The sequence below is a fragment of the Littorina saxatilis genome, linkage group LG1 (genome assembly GCF_037325665.1).
Source record: "Littorina saxatilis isolate snail1 linkage group LG1, US_GU_Lsax_2.0, whole genome shotgun sequence".
Lineage (NCBI taxonomy): Eukaryota > Metazoa > Mollusca > Gastropoda > Littorinimorpha > Littorinidae > Littorina > Littorina saxatilis.
The window spans coordinates 54,781,651-54,799,025 of record NC_090245.1 but is presented as its reverse complement, the minus strand read 5'-3'; the positions used below and the strand labels follow the sequence as shown (position 1 = coordinate 54,799,025).

General features: G+C 44.1%; 2 protein-coding genes across 3 annotated transcripts in view; both read right to left on the bottom strand.

The window, feature by feature from the left end:
- Window positions 1-13,291, bottom strand: part of LOC138974171 (ubiquitin carboxyl-terminal hydrolase 10-like) — a 43,856-nt gene extending 30,565 nt beyond the window's left edge. Inside the window, exons 1-4 of one of the 2 annotated variants that reach the window (XM_070346878.1) lie at window positions 13,203-13,291; window positions 10,558-10,752; window positions 2,254-2,323; window positions 521-709 (exon numbers count right to left, since the gene is read on the bottom strand). In XM_070346878.1, the coding sequence (XP_070202979.1) occupies window positions 521-709; window positions 2,254-2,323; window positions 10,558-10,752; window positions 13,203-13,220 (472 nt within the window). In that variant the 5' untranslated portion in view covers window positions 13,221-13,291. The remainder of the gene's footprint in view (window positions 1-520; window positions 710-2,253; window positions 2,324-10,557; window positions 10,753-13,202) is intronic. The other variant, XM_070346885.1, reaches the window with a different exon arrangement.
- Window positions 1-17,375, bottom strand: part of LOC138974345 (uncharacterized) — a 436,114-nt gene that overhangs the window by 407,464 nt on the left and 11,275 nt on the right. The window lies entirely within an intron of this gene.

Below are 17,375 nucleotides of genomic sequence, written 5' to 3'. Positions count from 1 at the left end.
TTTCCCCTATTAAGACACACAACACAACACACCTTCCAAGGAACAAGAATGAACACAACACAATTTTTAAGCAACAAGAACACAAAACCCAACTGCTATTGCAAGCAACAAGAACACAACATAACTGGCAAGCAACAACGAACACACAACACAATAGATGATGACGTTCATGTTCGGAAATAACTCTGCCAAGTTTTTATAGCTTGTGGAAGAGTCCCTTGTTTCCATAGAAACACTGAGGCAAGCCTAACATTTTACGTAAAGCTTGCCTCTGTGTTTCTATGGAAACGCACAGAAAACCAACTCTTCCACAACCCATAAAACCCTGAATTGCTAAAACTCCAAATGTACGCACCATTCACAATACGACAACTTATAGGCCGTGAGGCCTAGGCGATAAGGCCAGTCCCAAAACTACTGCTACTATTACTAAGCAACATGAACACACAACACAAGTGCTAATAAAGCAACAAGAAGACACAAGACAAACGGTATAAGCAACAAGAACAACAAATCATACCTCCAGGCATCAAGGGCACTGGTGTGGGTACGTGGACCATGGTTTGTCCACCGTTTGGTGCTGGGAAGAAATGCAATGGCACCCCTTTAAAACTCTCCACAGCTTGAAAACCATTTGTCATAGGAAATGGATTCAAACCCTGACCATGCTGACGGTCTACCACAGAACTGGGGGTATTTAATTCTGACGCTGAGGACAACCAAAAGGGGCAAACAAAAAGGTACATTAATTTCTGGAAATCAAGAAAAAACAGTTCAAAGAAAACATAACAAACATAAATAAAGATCAAATATTCTGAGTGATACTCTAGTACAAACATTTCTCACACTGGGCGTGTATAATATAAAAAGATATAATGATAATTTGTCCCAAACTTAACCCCACTGTGACCTTGACATTTTGACAAGGGCCAACTAGATTTGTTTCATATGTCTGGAGGTCATCATACCCTGAAAATGTGTGAGAGGTTTCAAAGCTTTTGCTAAAAAAACAAACTTAAGGAATTGATTATTTCTGTCTTTTGCCATGAATGACCCCAGCATAAGCTGAAAATGTACTGATGGTCAACCAGACTTGCTTCGTCAGTTCGTGTCTGGAGGTCATCAAACACTAGAAGTAGAAGTGTGAAGTTTCAAAACTCTAGCAACAAAAACTGTTAAGAAATAGATACTTTTTCTCATTTTTCACTCATAGCTCGACCCAGTCGTGTGCTTGCAATTTGATAAGAGTAAAGCAGATTTGCTTAGTGTCAAAACTCTAGCATCAAAATCAGTTGAGAAATAGATAATTTTCCATTTTTGTACCTATTAATCGACCCATTCGTGTCCTTGAAATTTGACAAAGGTGAACCAGACTCGCGTCATGTTTGGAATTTATCAAACCCTCGAAGTGTGTGAAGTTTCAAAGCTCTAGTTTTATTAACATCCAAGCAAATCTGAAAATTACATATTTCTTAACATATCTAGCGCTTTCCTACAACCAGGTAGGGTTATGGGACAAATACAAAAGCCAGATAACACATGAGTGCCTGAGGGACATTTAAGTGACATGCAAACCACATTCAGACGTTAAGGGCGGCTCACAATCACATACAATGATACAGGCAGGTGAAAGGCGGAGAATGGAGAAGGCAGAAAAGTGAACGAGCTGCGTTCTCTGCCCTCACTTTCACATGTATTCTGCAAATGTCAAGACCTACTATTATGTAACGTTATTTCTTAGATCACATGATGTTGTCACAGAGTTTCCCGATCAAATGAGGTTGCTTCTCTGAGCGTGCTACATTGTGGGAAGATAGTATCTACTTGACGACAACCAACTCGTGAGAAGAATTGTGACTTCTGCGGTAGCTGCAACTATGATTATTTTGTAAGAGTAGGAGATCAAAGTGGAATAGAAAGATGAGAAATGGGTGCTTCAATTGGCTTGCTCAGCAAAGCGAGTTTTGAGCAACGAGTTGTAAAATTCTGGAGAAAGCGATAAAACTGCAGACTGGTTGTTGCCGTGACTGAAATAGGACCAACATGTTTTATTCCTCTCACTGATCCGTGCACACCCCATTCCCCATTTATCCTCTCACTTTCACTGCCATTCTGCATGTTTCTCCGCCATTCTTCGCCTTTCCTGCTCGTAATGTGAGCCCCACTTTACCGCACATCAACAACATCACACCCAATGACAATTTCATTTCCAACATTTAACAACAGTACAGAACACTAACATCTGGCACGTACCTGTTATGTGCTGACCCAGCTCATTTGAACCTACAAATGCTTCTGGCGGAAGGGTACTCTCAGTCATAAACTGAAAAGAAGAAAGAAAGATCATTTTTGACTGAACATCTTCCGAACTGACAACAAACCTCAAACAAAAATCCCAGTCGTGATCAATTTCAAGCATGCCTGTTCAACCCTTAATAATTTAGAATCAGAGGGTGGTCCAAAATATCAATTTTCATTTTGCTCCAAAACTGTTGAAATCCACAAAAAATGCTTTGCTTATGTCTTCCCTGCAAGCAGCTGAACATTTTGTCAGATAAGTTTTTTTTCTCTGTATAATTAGTATTTGTCTGTCTGTATAATTAGTATTTGTCTGTCTGTATAATTAGTATTTGTCTCTGTATAATTAGTATTTGTCTCTCTGTATAATTAGTATTGGTCTGTCTGTGCACTTCAAAGACCGCTGTGTCAAAATATCTGTGAACGTAACGGTTTGTTTTGTCAATAATTAAACCTTCCAACAACATACCTTTCTTCTTTTTACATTTAGTCAAGTTTTGACTAAATTTTTAACATAGAGGGGGAATTGAGACGAGGGTCGTAGTGTGTGTGTGTGTGTGTGTGTGTGTGTGTGTGTGTGTGTGTGTGTGTGTGTGTGTGTGTGTGTGTGTGTGTGTGTGTGTGTGTGTGTGTGAGAGTAGGTGTGTGTGTGAGAGTAGGTGTGTGTGTGTGTGTGTGTGTGTAGAGCGATTTACATCAGAGTTCCTAAGTATGATATCCCCAGACGTTTTTTCCCTTTTTTGGGATAAATGTCTTTGATGACGTCATATCCGGCTTTTTGTAAAAGTTGAGGCCGCACTGTCACGCCCTCATTTTTCGATCAAATGAATTGAAATTTTGGTCAAGCAATCTTCGACGAAGTCCGGACTATGGGATTGAATTTCAGCTTGGAAGCTTAAAAATTAGTTAATTAGTTTGCTCATTAAAGTTGTCATTAAAATCGAATTTTCAAAAGCAGATTAAAAAATGATTAAATTACATATCTCAACCCAACTCACATATATATAGCAATTTACTTCAGTCTAGTGCTAGAACGCTGTATCGCATCACCTTGGTAACAAGGGAGGCAACTCTAAAAAAAGAGCTACCTTGACCCATAAACAGGACAAAGTCACGTGACTTCCTGACCTTGCCGCCATATTGTAATCATTCTCTACTCAGCGCTCCGTGGCTACGGACGTGTTTCGCTTCGCTTAGGCTTTTCAGCCTTTCGTCTGACTTTTCCTTGGGTCAGACTTCACCTTGGTTATCCTTGCACGTCCCTCTTCTCTTACTTTGTGTTTGGGGTGAGCATTTTTGCATATTTTTGTCGTTTTTTGCTTGACTTAGGTCGGTTCTGCACTTAGAACATTTTTACACGCTTTCGTCCGCCATGTCGGATAGCGGTAAGAAGAAAAGTTCTAAGCAAGTGGTGGAGCCTTCTCCTGTTAAGAAGCCTTTTGCAAGTTGAAGGGCTCTTCTAGTCAAGCTGTTGTGAAGGTGTTAGACCCTTCGTCCAAACATTCTTTTGATGTTAAGATTGACATGCCTAAATCTCCCTCCATGCCTTGGATCGAACAGGGGATTTGCTACCGTCGGCAGCCTTCGCATTGTACGAGGCCAGATCGTCACAGCATTCCCCGCTTCCGCCCAGGGGGCAGGAAGCAGTCCCTAGGGGGGCACCGCTTGGGTATAAAATCCCTCGGGTGTCTTCCTTTCCGGTTGACACTTCGCCTGGCTATCACAGCCACGAAGGTAGTGTACTTCCGGGTTGCACGGAAGTGCAGGACTATGATTCGGAATTCGGTGCTTCCGCTCAGGATGATGAAGACACCAACTTCCGTGTACCGTCCAAGCTTCCGATAGCGTTGGGTTTCGCAGCGGAAGTTGCCTCACGGTATTTTGAGGAAGGTGTGGCAACACTGATAGGTTTGTCTGCCCCACCTCCTTCCGCCTTGGGAGATTTCCACTCAGAGAAAGACGTGAAACAGCAGTTCCGTTTCCGAGAGTCTGCCTCGGTGGCTTACGAGTTGTCCAGAGTGCTGTCTGGTGGGCAATCTGGTAGTGCTTGCACAGTTCCTCTGTTGACGACGCACAGTCAGGCCCCTGATTCAGCACAGCCCTGGCTCGCTTCTGCGAGCCTCTCCACGCCATTGCCTCATGGTAAGGCGAAGAGATTCGGACTTCCGGCCAACCCAGTTAACCTCATTCAGTTGTTTGCCTTGCCGCGCGCTATGCTTCCCGTCACTCCGGAACTAGCAGCTCTTCGGCAAGATGGCTATAGCAGGGACAGGGCCGTTCCTTATACGGAGTACGCCCTCTTCTCTCTGGAGGAAACGGGCAGGCGTTTGTTGGAGCTATCCTCTCTCTCGGAGACGTTGCAAAGATCTCTTTCTAGATCGATCACTTCGTCTCTTGACCCTTTTCAGTTTCGTGACGATGCTGTGGTTAAGGATGTTACAACTCTGTTAGCCACTTTGGCTAAGGCGTCTTCTGAACAAATGAGTTTGTCAGCGCGCCTTTACGCTCATTCCGTTCACGCTCGCAGGTCTGCAATCCTCACGGGTTCTAGGATTCAAGACAAAGTTACCATCGAGTCTCTGAAGTCTTCTCCTTTTGTTGAGGGTTCTCTGCTGGGGCAGCCGTCCTTTGATGCTCTCCGTAAGGAGACGCAGGATGCAAGAGACATGGCCATAGCACAGATTGCTCACCATGGTCTTTCCCACCAGAACAAAAGTCAGGGTCCGCCTAAGTCTCAGACCTCTTCGTCAAATAGGGGCAAGGCGCAGCGACAAGGTTCTTCTTATCGGGGCAGGGGTGGTGGTGCCCCTTATCCGAAGAAGGGTCCGTCGTTCGGGAAATCTCGGGGGTCAGGGCGCAAGCCCCACCCCCAATGATGCTCCCCCAAACCACTCGTTCCCACAGCCCCCACCCCTTTGGTGGCGGGCGGCACCTCTCAGGCCCTGCTAGTTGCAGTCAGTAAACAGGCAGTGGATTGTGGGCATCGTGCATTCGGGGTTCAGGCTACTCTGGTTGGACGGCAAGGCTCCGTTAACGAGAGTACCCCCCTTATTTCAGTTTCCCAGAAAACAGGAAGCTCAATTGGCCATTCAGGGCTAGATCACTTCTCTTCTGAAGAAGGAGGCAATAGAGGAGGTGTTGGACCGCAACTCCCCGGGCTTCTACGGCAGAATTTTTGTGGTCCCAAAAGCCTCAGGCGCTTGGCGCCCAGTCTTGGACTTGTCTCCTCTGAACAAATACCTCAGAGTGGTAAAGTTTACTATGGAGACTCCGGCGTCGGTAAGAGACGCACTCAGACAGGGAGACTGGGTCACGTCATTAGATTTGATAGACGCTTACTTTCACATACTCATTCACCCTGTGGACAGGAAGTGGCTGAGATTTCTGTGGGGAGAACAGGTGTTTCAATTCAGAGCTCTCCCGTTCGGGTTATCTCTTGCCCCGTGGATCTTCACAATGGTCGTGCGTCAGCTTTGTGCCCTGGTCAGGCAAAAAGGGGTGCGTTTACGGGCTTATCTAGACGATTGGCTCATCCTCAATCAGGATTTGGAGGCTTGCAGAGCCCATACCCAGTTGGTCCTCAGTCAAGCTCTGGACCTGGGATTTTCAGTAAACCTGGTGAAGACAGAACTCATGCCTTCACAGGTGTTTATGTATCTCGGCATGACTTTCAACACAGTCGATTGGTCGGTCCGCCCTTCTCAGAGAAGGGTGGACAAGCTTCAGGACCTGGTGAGATCTCTGACCCTGAGGAAGAAAGCGCCTGTGCGAGTTCTAGCTTCCCTGCTCGGTCAGATGGAATCTATGGCTTCCCTTGTGCCCCTAGGCAGGGTACACAAACGACCATTTCAGGCGGCTCTGAGTTCGGTGTGGAAGCCTTCTCTTTAAGGCTGGCAGACAGCAGTCTCGTTGGAAGGGTGGTTTCTACACACGACGAGGCAGTGGCTATTCCCCTGGATTTCACAGGGAGTCCCAATCTCTCTTCCTCCACCGGACACAGATCTGTTTACAGACGCGTCCATGGAGGGCTGGGTTGCTCACCTCTCTGTTCACACTGCTTCAGGTCTGTGGAACATGACACAAAGCAGCTGGCACATCAATGCGCTGGAGCTGGAGGCTGTTTTTCTGGGTCTCCAGTCTTTTCTGTCGCTGGTCACGGACAAACATGTTCGGGTACGCACAGACAACACTACTGTAGAGGCCACAATCAACCGGCAGGGCGGGTCTCGGTCTCTCACTCTGTCTGTCAAGGCCTGTCAGATTCTGATCTGGTGCAGTCAGCATCGCATTTTGTTGTCGGCAAAATACCTCCCAGGCAGTCTCAATGTCTTAGCGGACTCGCTCAGCCGGTCGTCCAGTGTCATACACACAGAGTGGACTCTGACTCACCAAGCGCTTCAGCGTCTGTGGTTACGTGTCGACAAACCCATGGTCGACTTGTTTGCGACCAGATTTTCTCGCAGGCTGCCGGTCTTTGTCTCTCCGTTTCCGGATCCAGAAGCCTGGAAGGTGAACGCACTGGAGATAGACTGGTCGGGCCTGATGTCCTATGCGTTCCCGCCTTTCAAACTCTTGAGCAAGGTTCTGAGGAAGGCGGAGACAGAACAGCCTTACCTGGTGTTGGTAGCCCCTTGGTGGCCCAGCCAACAATGGTTTCCCGATCTTCTTTGTCTCGCGGACGGTCCTCCCATTTCTCTAGATGTCAAAAAGGGAGAACTGGTTCAGCCAAGATCGGGCGTACCACGCGTGGATACTGTTAGGGTCGCTCTGCGTCGCTCAGGTGCCTCAGATTCCACATTAGAATTTGTACCAAAAGCCCAGAGTTTCCACTGGCTCGGTATATTCCTCCCACTGGTCAGCTTGGGTAAAGTGGTGTTCCGGGAATGGTGTTAATCCTACTTCTCCCCGGTCCAAGCAGGTTGCCAATCACCTTTCTTGGTTGGCTGCTCAGGGCATATCTCCTTCTTCCTTGCGGGTTCGGCGATCTGCTATCTCGTCTACGTTGAAACCGTTAGGACATTGCATTAACCTAGGCGGTGTCATTGCTAGCGTCCTCAAGGGCGCAGCTATAGGTTCCTCGAGATCAAAGTCTCCTTTACCCTCTTGGGATCTGTTTTTGGTTCTTAAATTTCTTGCCTCACAGGATTTTGAGCCTTTGCAGTCGGCAAGTTTAGCTAACTTGACTCGCAAAGCTTTGTTTTTGGTGTTGTTAGCTACTGCCCGTAGAGGCAGTGAGGTGCATGCCCTTTCAGGTCTGTCTAAAGACATTTATCTTGAAAGCGATGGTTCACTTACTTTAAGATTCAGACCGGAATTTCTCGCTAAGAATCAAAAGCCTGGTCTAGCCTCCCCCATCGTTCAGATCCCTTCCTTAAGTCAGGTTCTTGCTCCAGGAGACCCGGACCTGGTTAACTGTCCAGTTAGGGCTCAACAGTTATTTAGCTCGCACAGCGCCCATCAGGTCTAGAGATAAAAAATTGCTCTTTATCTCCATGAACACGATAAGGAGTAAGTACGTGTCTCGGGTAACCTTGGCTAGATGGATTGCTACGCTGATTAAGCAAGCGTATGCATGGTGGCACAGACAGGAGGGTGTTGGACATGCTGTCCTTCCTCTGACTTCTGCAAGAACACATGAAGCCAGGGCGTGGGCCTCTTCGCTGGCAGTTCTTCGCTCAGGAAGGCTGGCGGAAGTCCTCGATGCTGCATACTGGAGATCGCAGGACATCTTTATCAACTTCTACTTGCGGGATGTTGCCAGTACGCGACAGGACGGCAGTAATTCCCTGCCAGCCCTGGTAGCAGCGGGCCAAGTCTTGCCTGCTGTTTGAAGTGATTGTTTTTTTCCCACCACCTTAATCGAAAATTTTAGTAGTAAATTTTCATTTGATTAATATACTTACCCAACTCACATAGTTAATTCCCTCCCACCTTCCCCGCTAGTGGGGTTGTTCTAAAAAAAAGAGGGAAGTTTTTCTGCGCCTTCATGCGAATGATTACAATATGGCGGCAAGGTCAGGAAGTCACGTGACTTTGTCCTGTTTATGGGTCAAGGTAGCTTTTTTTTTTTAGAGTTGCCTCCCTTGTTACCAAGGTGATGCGATACAGCGTTCTAGCACTAGACTGAAGTAAATTGCTATATGTGAGTTGGGCAAGTATATTAATCAAATTAAAATTTACTACTAAAATTTTCGATTGCATTGTATTCCTATCTTCTCCTGAATTCAAAAATATATAGACAGGGTTCCACACAACCCCAAAAGTCAAGGGTATTCATACCCTTTCAGGAAAAAAGTGAAGGGTTTTTATACCCCTTCCAGATTTTTCACAGGGTATGAGTGACAATCGGTGTATCCATGAAATGTCATTTTTTTCCCATATATAATAGGCTGCAACCGCCAAACGACAATTTTGTCTGTTTGGGGTCGGGTTTTTGTTCTTTCGTTTTGCGAGGCATTTTTTTGAGCAGGCGACAGCACCGGACAGGCTAAAGCGAACAGTGCCATCGAGATGATCAGTTTAAAGATATCGCGCAGTTTGAGGACAAGGGAGGCAACCTCTGCTTCACGGCGTGTCAGTGTCGACAGAGGAGTGGCACAAACACGGCGTGTACTTTAGTGGTCTCAGTAGAGCAGGCAGCCTGCGTGCTGTTGCTTGTAAACTAGCAAAGGCTATACCCTTTCAGCGTTTGACTCGTACGTTTTTTTTTACCTCTTTGGAAGAAAACAGTTACGTATTTATACCTCTTCAGAGAGCATCTTGTACGTGATTTGGAGGGTCAAAGGGTATTATACCCTTAATTCTACGTGATGTGGAACCCTGATACTGATAGATATGTCATGTTAACTCTAACAAGAAGGGCAAAGCCCATACGACTCACATGCTTTACACATTTTTCCTACCAAAATACATGTGACCTTGACCCAAGGTCAAGGTCATCCAAGGTCATGCAACACAAAGCTGTTAATTCAAGACATAGGAAGTACAATGGTGCTTATTGGCTCTTTCTACCATGAGATATGGTCACTTTTAGTGGTTCACTACCTTATTTTGGTCACATTTCATAAGGGTCAAAGTGACCTTGACCTTGATCATATGTGACCAAATGGGTCTCATGATGAAAGCATAACATGTGCCCCACATAATTTTTAAGTTTGAAACAGTTATCTTCCATAGTTCAGGGTCAAGGTCACTTCAAAATATGTATACAATCCAACTTTGAAGAGCTCCTGTGACCTTGACCTTGAAGCAAGGTAAACCAAACTGGTATCAAAAGATGGGGCTTACTTTGCCCTATATATCATATATAGGTGAGGTATTGAATCTCAAAAACTTCAGAGAAAATGGGAAAAATATGAAAAATAGCTGTTTTTTAGGCAACATTTATGGCCCCTGCGACCTTGACCTTGAAGCAAGGTCAAGATGCTATGTGTGTTTTTTGGGGCCTTGTCATCATACACCATCTTGCCAAATTTGGTACTGATAGACTGAATAGTGTCGAAGAAATATCCAACGTTAAAGTTTTCCGGACGGACGTCCGGACGGACGGACGTCCGGACGGACGACTCGGGTGAGTACATAGACTCACTTTTGCTTCGCATGTGAGTCAAAAATGTGCTCAGAATGAAAGAAAATAGGTTCAGTAAGTACTACTACTACGGACGCGTGCTTCGCAGAGGCGACCGTGACCCGTCTCGGTCTTCGGTATGCTTACCCGAGACTATCTGAATGTAGTCTCGGTGATGACTAGTTTGTGGCGTTGATCTTGACTAAATGTTTTTATATCGCTTCACGCGACTTTTATTCTAAAATTGTTGTTCGGCCAGTTTTTCAATACAACTTTCAATTGAAATATACTTTCAAATTATGAGGATATCGATTTGATTGACATTTACTACTGTACTTCTAGTCAGAAATCCAAATGGTACTATTAGAGTCTATTATCAACATCTGCACAAGAAAGCTTTTGCGTGCCGTGCCCTCCCCCATGTGCCCCTGTGGAGAGGCAGAACAAGATACAGCCCACATCCTACAGGATTGCAGGAGCCTCTAGCCCCTGAGGACAGAAGACTTTGCCCAGGCCTCTAGCCCCTGAGGACAGAGACTTTGCCCAGGCCGACGCCCCTACAAGACAAGCAGTATGGACCCGTGAAGGCTCTACAGAAGACCACCAGCTTCATCTCCAGAGCTGACATCCGAGTGTAAGAACTTAAGAAGCGATTGACAAGAAGAAGAAGAAGTTAAGACTTAGAGTCAAACCTGAATTGGTGAGTCAGTGCCGATGTGTCCCAAAGGTTCAGGTGCCTGTGTCTGACCGGAGTTTCCTAGGACTCCTTGCTGCTCCTGGTCAGGAAAGGGGACACCCAGAATTTGGTACAGCTTGTGGCTCTCAGCTTCATCCAGTCCTCTTAGGTCCAGGAAGCTGACCTCAGAGAATCTTACCTCCTGTTCACTCTGCAAGAGTAGCAGAAATTCAGGCTTTTAATTTTAATCCTATGAGATTTGGAGGAGACTTTGACTGTGAAAAAGCTACTGTTTTTATCAGAAACATAGGGTTGACATCTATAGCTTATAATTGCCAGTCAGGAACCCAGGATGCCCACAGTGATCGCGCTAGGTATTTTTCAAACCGGTATGACGTCATGAGCTGGTTACAAGGCTCTCACGAAAATCGGTAAGCTTGCCAAGGCAACCAGTAAAAGACAAACAATGACTTACAATACATTAAATCAGTGTCAGTGATATGCGGACGTTTTTTCTCCCCCCCCCCCCCCCTTCAAAGCAACTGTCGCACAACTTGACAGTGACACATCAGCAGCCGCTGTGTGTGAGAGAGAGAGAGAGAGAGAGAGAGAGAGAGAGAGAGAGAGAGAGAGAGAGAGAGAGAGAGAGAGAGAGAGAGAGAGAGAGAGAGAGAGAGAGAGACTTCCGAAATAAAATAGGAAAGCAAATAGTAATCACGCAACTGGAAGACTTACTCACGTTACTTACTGTTACAGTTTCACTTTCGCCTAGTCTTTGTTGTCAAAAAGTTTTCACGCGCAGAGCCAACAGCATTTCTATGACTTAGCGATTTTGAATGGTCTTCGAGAGTTGAGTTGAGTTGAGTTGAGTTGAATGTTGAAAATTTCGACAACCTCTTGTGTTACCATTTTTTGGACGTGTTTTTTTGCAGTCTTCACAAAACATGAGAAAGTTCTCCCCCTCCCCCTCTGTCCGCAACCACAGAAACTCTTTGCACCATTTTTCCTGAAATCGTTTGACAGTGGAAGATGCCGATGTTGGTTTCTTTGCCGCCGCTTGAGACTCGGGCTCTGCAGATGTACTAGGCCGTGAAGTACTTTCACTTTCAGTTCCTTCATTCAAAGGCCTTTTCTCACCTCTTGGGGGTAGAAAAGACAGTAAAGATCGTTGCTTCTTCATCGCAATCGACTCGCCTCACAATAATCAACTGTATGTAGACAAAGATCTAAGCTGGTGTGAGTACGTGATTTCCCGGTATGATGCTATGTCGGCTATAGTTAGACGCCGTCCCTTATAACATAAACTGAAAGATTTTACGATGGACCGGGAACCGAAAGAAATGGCGCGAAAACTATGATGTCTGATTTTTGACGTCATGTTTGACACCTTGACATCAAGTGTCATCAATGGAGACATAATCGCAACATTGTAGCGCTGTCACAACAAGCCATCCAAATCTCTCTCTCTCTCTCTCTCTCTCGTACTGACAAACGATTTTTGTAATTAGTACTTTTTTTTACCGGTCAAACCAAATAACAATCGGTACGTCTGACCGACATCCACTTTTTTTTCCGGTATTGGCGAATCTTAACCGGTAAAATACCGGAAATTACCGGTAAACGCGATCCCTGTGCCCACACTTAAAGCAGCATGCGTTTGCACATCTTTTAGTAGTACTAGTACTTAGTAGTTGTGTCACCCATTACACATTTAAAGAATACAAGTTTTTAGTATCTTATCAAGCAGCTAATCTTATAAGACGTCTGACTCTGTGAAGTCACATGTAGTGATGATGTACATTACATTGAATTTTACAAACTGAGACTCTGCAAGACTGTACAATGACATACCCCTTAGTACCTTACATCTCTATTAATTAAGATACAAGCCTGAAGACATACTTGTTTGGTGTTTCAAATTCAAGTCCTAGAAGAGCTCAGTCAATTCCGGTTTAACACTAACAGCTTTTTGAGTACGATATGCTCTGACTCTTGAGTCTGATAGGACATTTACTATTAACAACCTGATTAACAGAGAACTTCGCCACTTAGTGGATTTTAAAAGGCAAATATGTCTGTGGTACTGGCACTGGTAGATACCACAGCTGTGGGAGTTTTGAGCAAGAAATGAGTACATGACGTGCGTGGAAGCATAACATGCTTTTAGTTATACGCCTGCTAAATATATATATTTTAGGGCTATTCAAAACAAATGATTGTTTTAATATTATTTACAGACACAAAGGCATGCCAGGTCTGGATACTTCGCTGGTAATGAGTGGTAATATTACGGTATGGTGGTATTGCCTATTGGCCTAACGAGTAACGTTGACCTACGTAAGACAAGGCACGATAATCACTATATGACATCCCAAAGGTGAAACTGCAATTTCAACCACAAAAGAAAACACGAAAAGGGCCATTAGATGATTTGACAAGTTTGCAACTACAATAGTAAACTTTATCTACGGCTACAGCCTATAACTCGTGAGCGTTGAACGTATGCTCGATGGAATTCGTGTCACAGACAGTCAGGATCATGCAGGATACATGTGTGTACTGTGTATCATGTAAACTGAATTATGTGATAAATAGGTAAGCATACTTCCGATTATCAAAGTCTACCAAAACTGTTCTACAACTTATGACTGCAATACGTACCGCTTTTGTAGATTCCATCTTGATCAACTACAAACCAAAACGGAGCAAAAATGTAGCACACATCCCTAGAAAGACGCCATGTTTCTCCCATGTGAAGTAATGCAGGGGAGGCCATTCCCTTGTTTCTCAACCCTTGTTTCTTGTTTCCGCCCTCCCCCTGCCCCACCTCTTTTATTTATTTTTATTTTTTTTTATTTATTTTTTTATTTTTTTATCTTTGTTAAGGACACACACTTGCACTTCGCCAACATGTTAGTAATGGTCAATTCATTGATCGCTGAACATTATTGGAAGAAGAAGAAGAAGGACTTATCTTTTCTTGTTGTTGCAGCTAAAAAAACACATTTACTAACATATATTGCTTGTCTCCATATCAAAGAGGCGGTAACAAATAACAGTACATCCAGACAGGTGTTTTTGTTTTTCGTTTGTTTTGTTTACATCTTTAGAAGAATAGTAAATACACGTGGCATAAAATGTAGTCCGGCCGGTGTGACGTTTTCATCTTACGCCGTGTTGATATTTCGCTTCTCGGCCTCGTTGATCTAGTATAAACTCTACACTGAACAAAAAAACACCCTTCGATAGTACTGATGAGCGACCTTGTGTACCTTACATTCATGGGGCCAAATTTGTCCAACCAATTTGTTTTATTTAACTTAGAAATTTGATTCATCCTAAAATGTTTTCCTTCTTACTCAAGGGACGTAACCACTCGATCAGTACACGTTTTCGAAGAATTCGATTTTGGGGGTGAAATCTATTACATTTTACCACCAATTTTCTTCACATGCAAGAAACTGACATGCTTTTCGTCCTTAAATAATTTCACTTCTTAATTTTACCAGGAAACAACATTTCAGTCTTGAGTATATCAACAGCCGCATCCTCCAAACATTCTATACTTCATTCATTGAATCCATTCTCACTTTCTCTTTCATCTGCTGGTATGGAGAATGCCGGACGTTTCGGCCCCAAGACGTTTCGGGCCTAAGACGTTTCGGCCCCATTTGGGACGTTTCGGCCCTAAAAGTCAGGACGTTTCGGCCCATTTCAGGATGTTTCGGCCCTAAGACGGTTCGGCCCTAAGACGTTTCGGCCCCAATTTTTTTTCTTCTCAAAATTCATATTATAAATATAACCTATATATAATAATATAGCGCCCTTGATGCGTGTACAGCTCATATTCAATCCAGATTACCAGAGTCGCCTTGTGGCGAGATATGTGCGCGTTACAAATTATTGTATTACTGATTAAAGACATTCAAACAAATCGACAGTGTCCTTGTCTGGCTGTGTGAATGGGTATCGTGTGAATGAATACATGTATAGCTCTCTCTCCCTCACAGACACGTATTACCAATACCCAGGGGCGGACGAGGGGGGGGGGGGGGCACAGGGGGCACGTGCCCCCCCCCCCTGAAAAAAAAGAAGAAAAAAAAAAGATTTTTCCATGCTGATTCTATGACCATTTCTAAGTTTAAATGGCACCAGATGGCACCATTTTGCTTCCGAGTGTTTGGGCAAAAAAAATTTCCGGGGGGCATGCCCCCGGACCCCCCTAGCAAATTCGGGCGCGTCGCGCCCATCACATTCACTTTCGATTCAAAGTGCCCCCCCCTTACAAAGCAACTGATCCGCCCCTGAATACCTGTCACAATATAGACCAGTTGGTCTAAGAGGACGTTAAGCAATAATTTTTCCTCTGTAGCTGTTTGAATGTGTAGTGTGCGAGAATATGTAAAATAATTGTATATGGTATTTTAATATATAGAAAACAGATTCCATACAGCCAATTTATTAACGGAACAGTTGTTAACAGTCTGAAGTTTTTATTCACAAAAAAAGGTTGAACCACATATTGAAAAACAATGAAAGATGGCAAGACAAGAGAAAGGTTATTTAAATAACAACCGCAAAGCAATGATTTTATTCACAACAAAGGATTGAACCCAAATGAAATGTGCAGTCAAACGGCCTGTTATTCTACATGAAACTTTACTAAACAACATGCCGTCAAATTCTGACAAAGAGACAAAACATAATTTTTGGCACTGCACTTATCAATCATAAAGAAACGTTTTACATTTTGCGCTGACAGCCGGCGGTTCCTAAGAAACTAATAAAACAGCTGGAACACAAAAGCGGTTAACATAATGATTTGCAGTCATTGCCAACTGTAAGCCCAGGTACAGCCGGGTCTACTTCGTTTATAACGTCGCCGGATATAACGTCACCCCGTTATATCGTCACCCAAACACCGGTCCCGGCTCAATTCCTTCTTTCCAAGACTATTTTAACCTCGGATATAACGTCACCGGATATAACGTCACCCAGTTATAACGTCACTCATCCATGTCGGTTATAACGTCATATCAATCCCCAAGTCCTACAACCCCACGCCGGATGCGCCCCTCACTCTCTCTACCCTACGACGTTTCGTTAACACGACCTTGTGACACCAAGCCTCGTTAATTTGTTTTCCATGAGACAATGGCAACCGTATTGTATCAACATGACACCTGTCACAACAAGCCGCCATGCAACTCTCTCTCTCTCTCTCTCTCTCTCTCTCTCTCTCTCTCTCTCTCTCTCTCTCTCTCTCTCTCTCTCTCATTCTCTCATTCTCTCTCTCTCTCTCTCTCTCTCTCTCTCTCTCTCTCTCTCTCTCTCTCTCTCTCTCTCTCTCTCTCTCTCTCTCTCTCTCTAGATGAAAATGAACTAGAGACTACCCAGAGGTTTCTGAACACAAGCATGAAAACACCAAACACACTTGTGTATGGAGAAACTGGCAGACACCCGTTATTTGTCAACACGTTTGTTAAGTCCATACGATTTTGGTTGCGCACCCTGAAAATGCCTAGTCATCGATTGCCACAAAAAGCTTATAAAATGCTGCTTTATTTACACGAACAAAATAAAAGAACATGGGCGTCATCAGTTTGCTATGTGCTGTACAAATACGGCTTTGACCAAGTTTGGATTCAACAAGGCGTTGGAAATGAAAATGCGTTCATAACGGAATTCAAGAACAGACTAGTCACATTATACAAGCACGAGTGGATAGAAACAGTACAAAGTAAAGAACGATTCCTTTTCTATAGCACTTTCAAGTCAGCCTTATCTATGTCTTCATACTTAAATGACCTGAAGCACGTCAAAGCAAGAAACTGCCTGATTAGGTTAAGACTTGGTGTCTCGCCACTCAAAGTGCATCGATTACGACACACTCGGTCGTCAACTGCTGAAGATTACTTGTGTCCATTCTGCGCAAACGAGACCGAAGATGAAATTCACTTTGTTTTGAAATGTCCAAAATATGCTGGTATTCGCGAGTACTACATACCTGCCAAATATTACAACCGCCCATCAAGCTTTAAACTGGCGCTACTTCTAGCGACACCAAACAGATCAATATTACTTAGACTTGCAAACTTCATCATGAACGCGTTTAAAATACGCAGTGAGTGGGGACAGTGAATATGAGATATTGCACGATCTTGTTTTATGTGTATGCTATTTTTGCTGCTTTCTGTCAATTGCTTAAAAAACAGTAATAAAGTTTTGTCTTTTTTGAAAACGTTAATGTGATGCTATGTATCAGAGATGCAACGATTATGCATATAACTGCTTGCAGATTTGCGTGTGAAAGGGCATGTGAAGGGATAGATGGAGTGATGAATAGATGGATGACGGATGAATGGTTGGACAGTCAGACGGTTGATTAGATGGATGGAGGACAGAGGGACATGAGATGGATAGAAGGATGGATGGATGGATGGATGGCTGGATGGATGGATGGATGGACGGAAAGAGGACAGAGAGACATGAGTGAAGTGCGACAGAGACTGGATTTTGTGCTGATGCTTACTGTCCTTTTCCAAACGTTTTGCTGTTGTAAATTTATGCCTGTTTCCACAGTCGTCATGTCGACTGTCATTACGATGATGATGATTTATTTTATTATGATTAATATTACAATGATTATTTTTCATGAAGCATGAATGATGAAAATGTGTACACCCCGAATTGAAATGGGCCCAAGGCCCAATCAATAAACCATCCAGACTCCAGACTCCAGACTCTCTCTCTCTCTCTCTCTCTCTCTCTCTCTCTCTCTCTCTCTCTCTCTCTCTCTCTCTCTCTATCTCTATCTCTTTCTTGTACAGACCA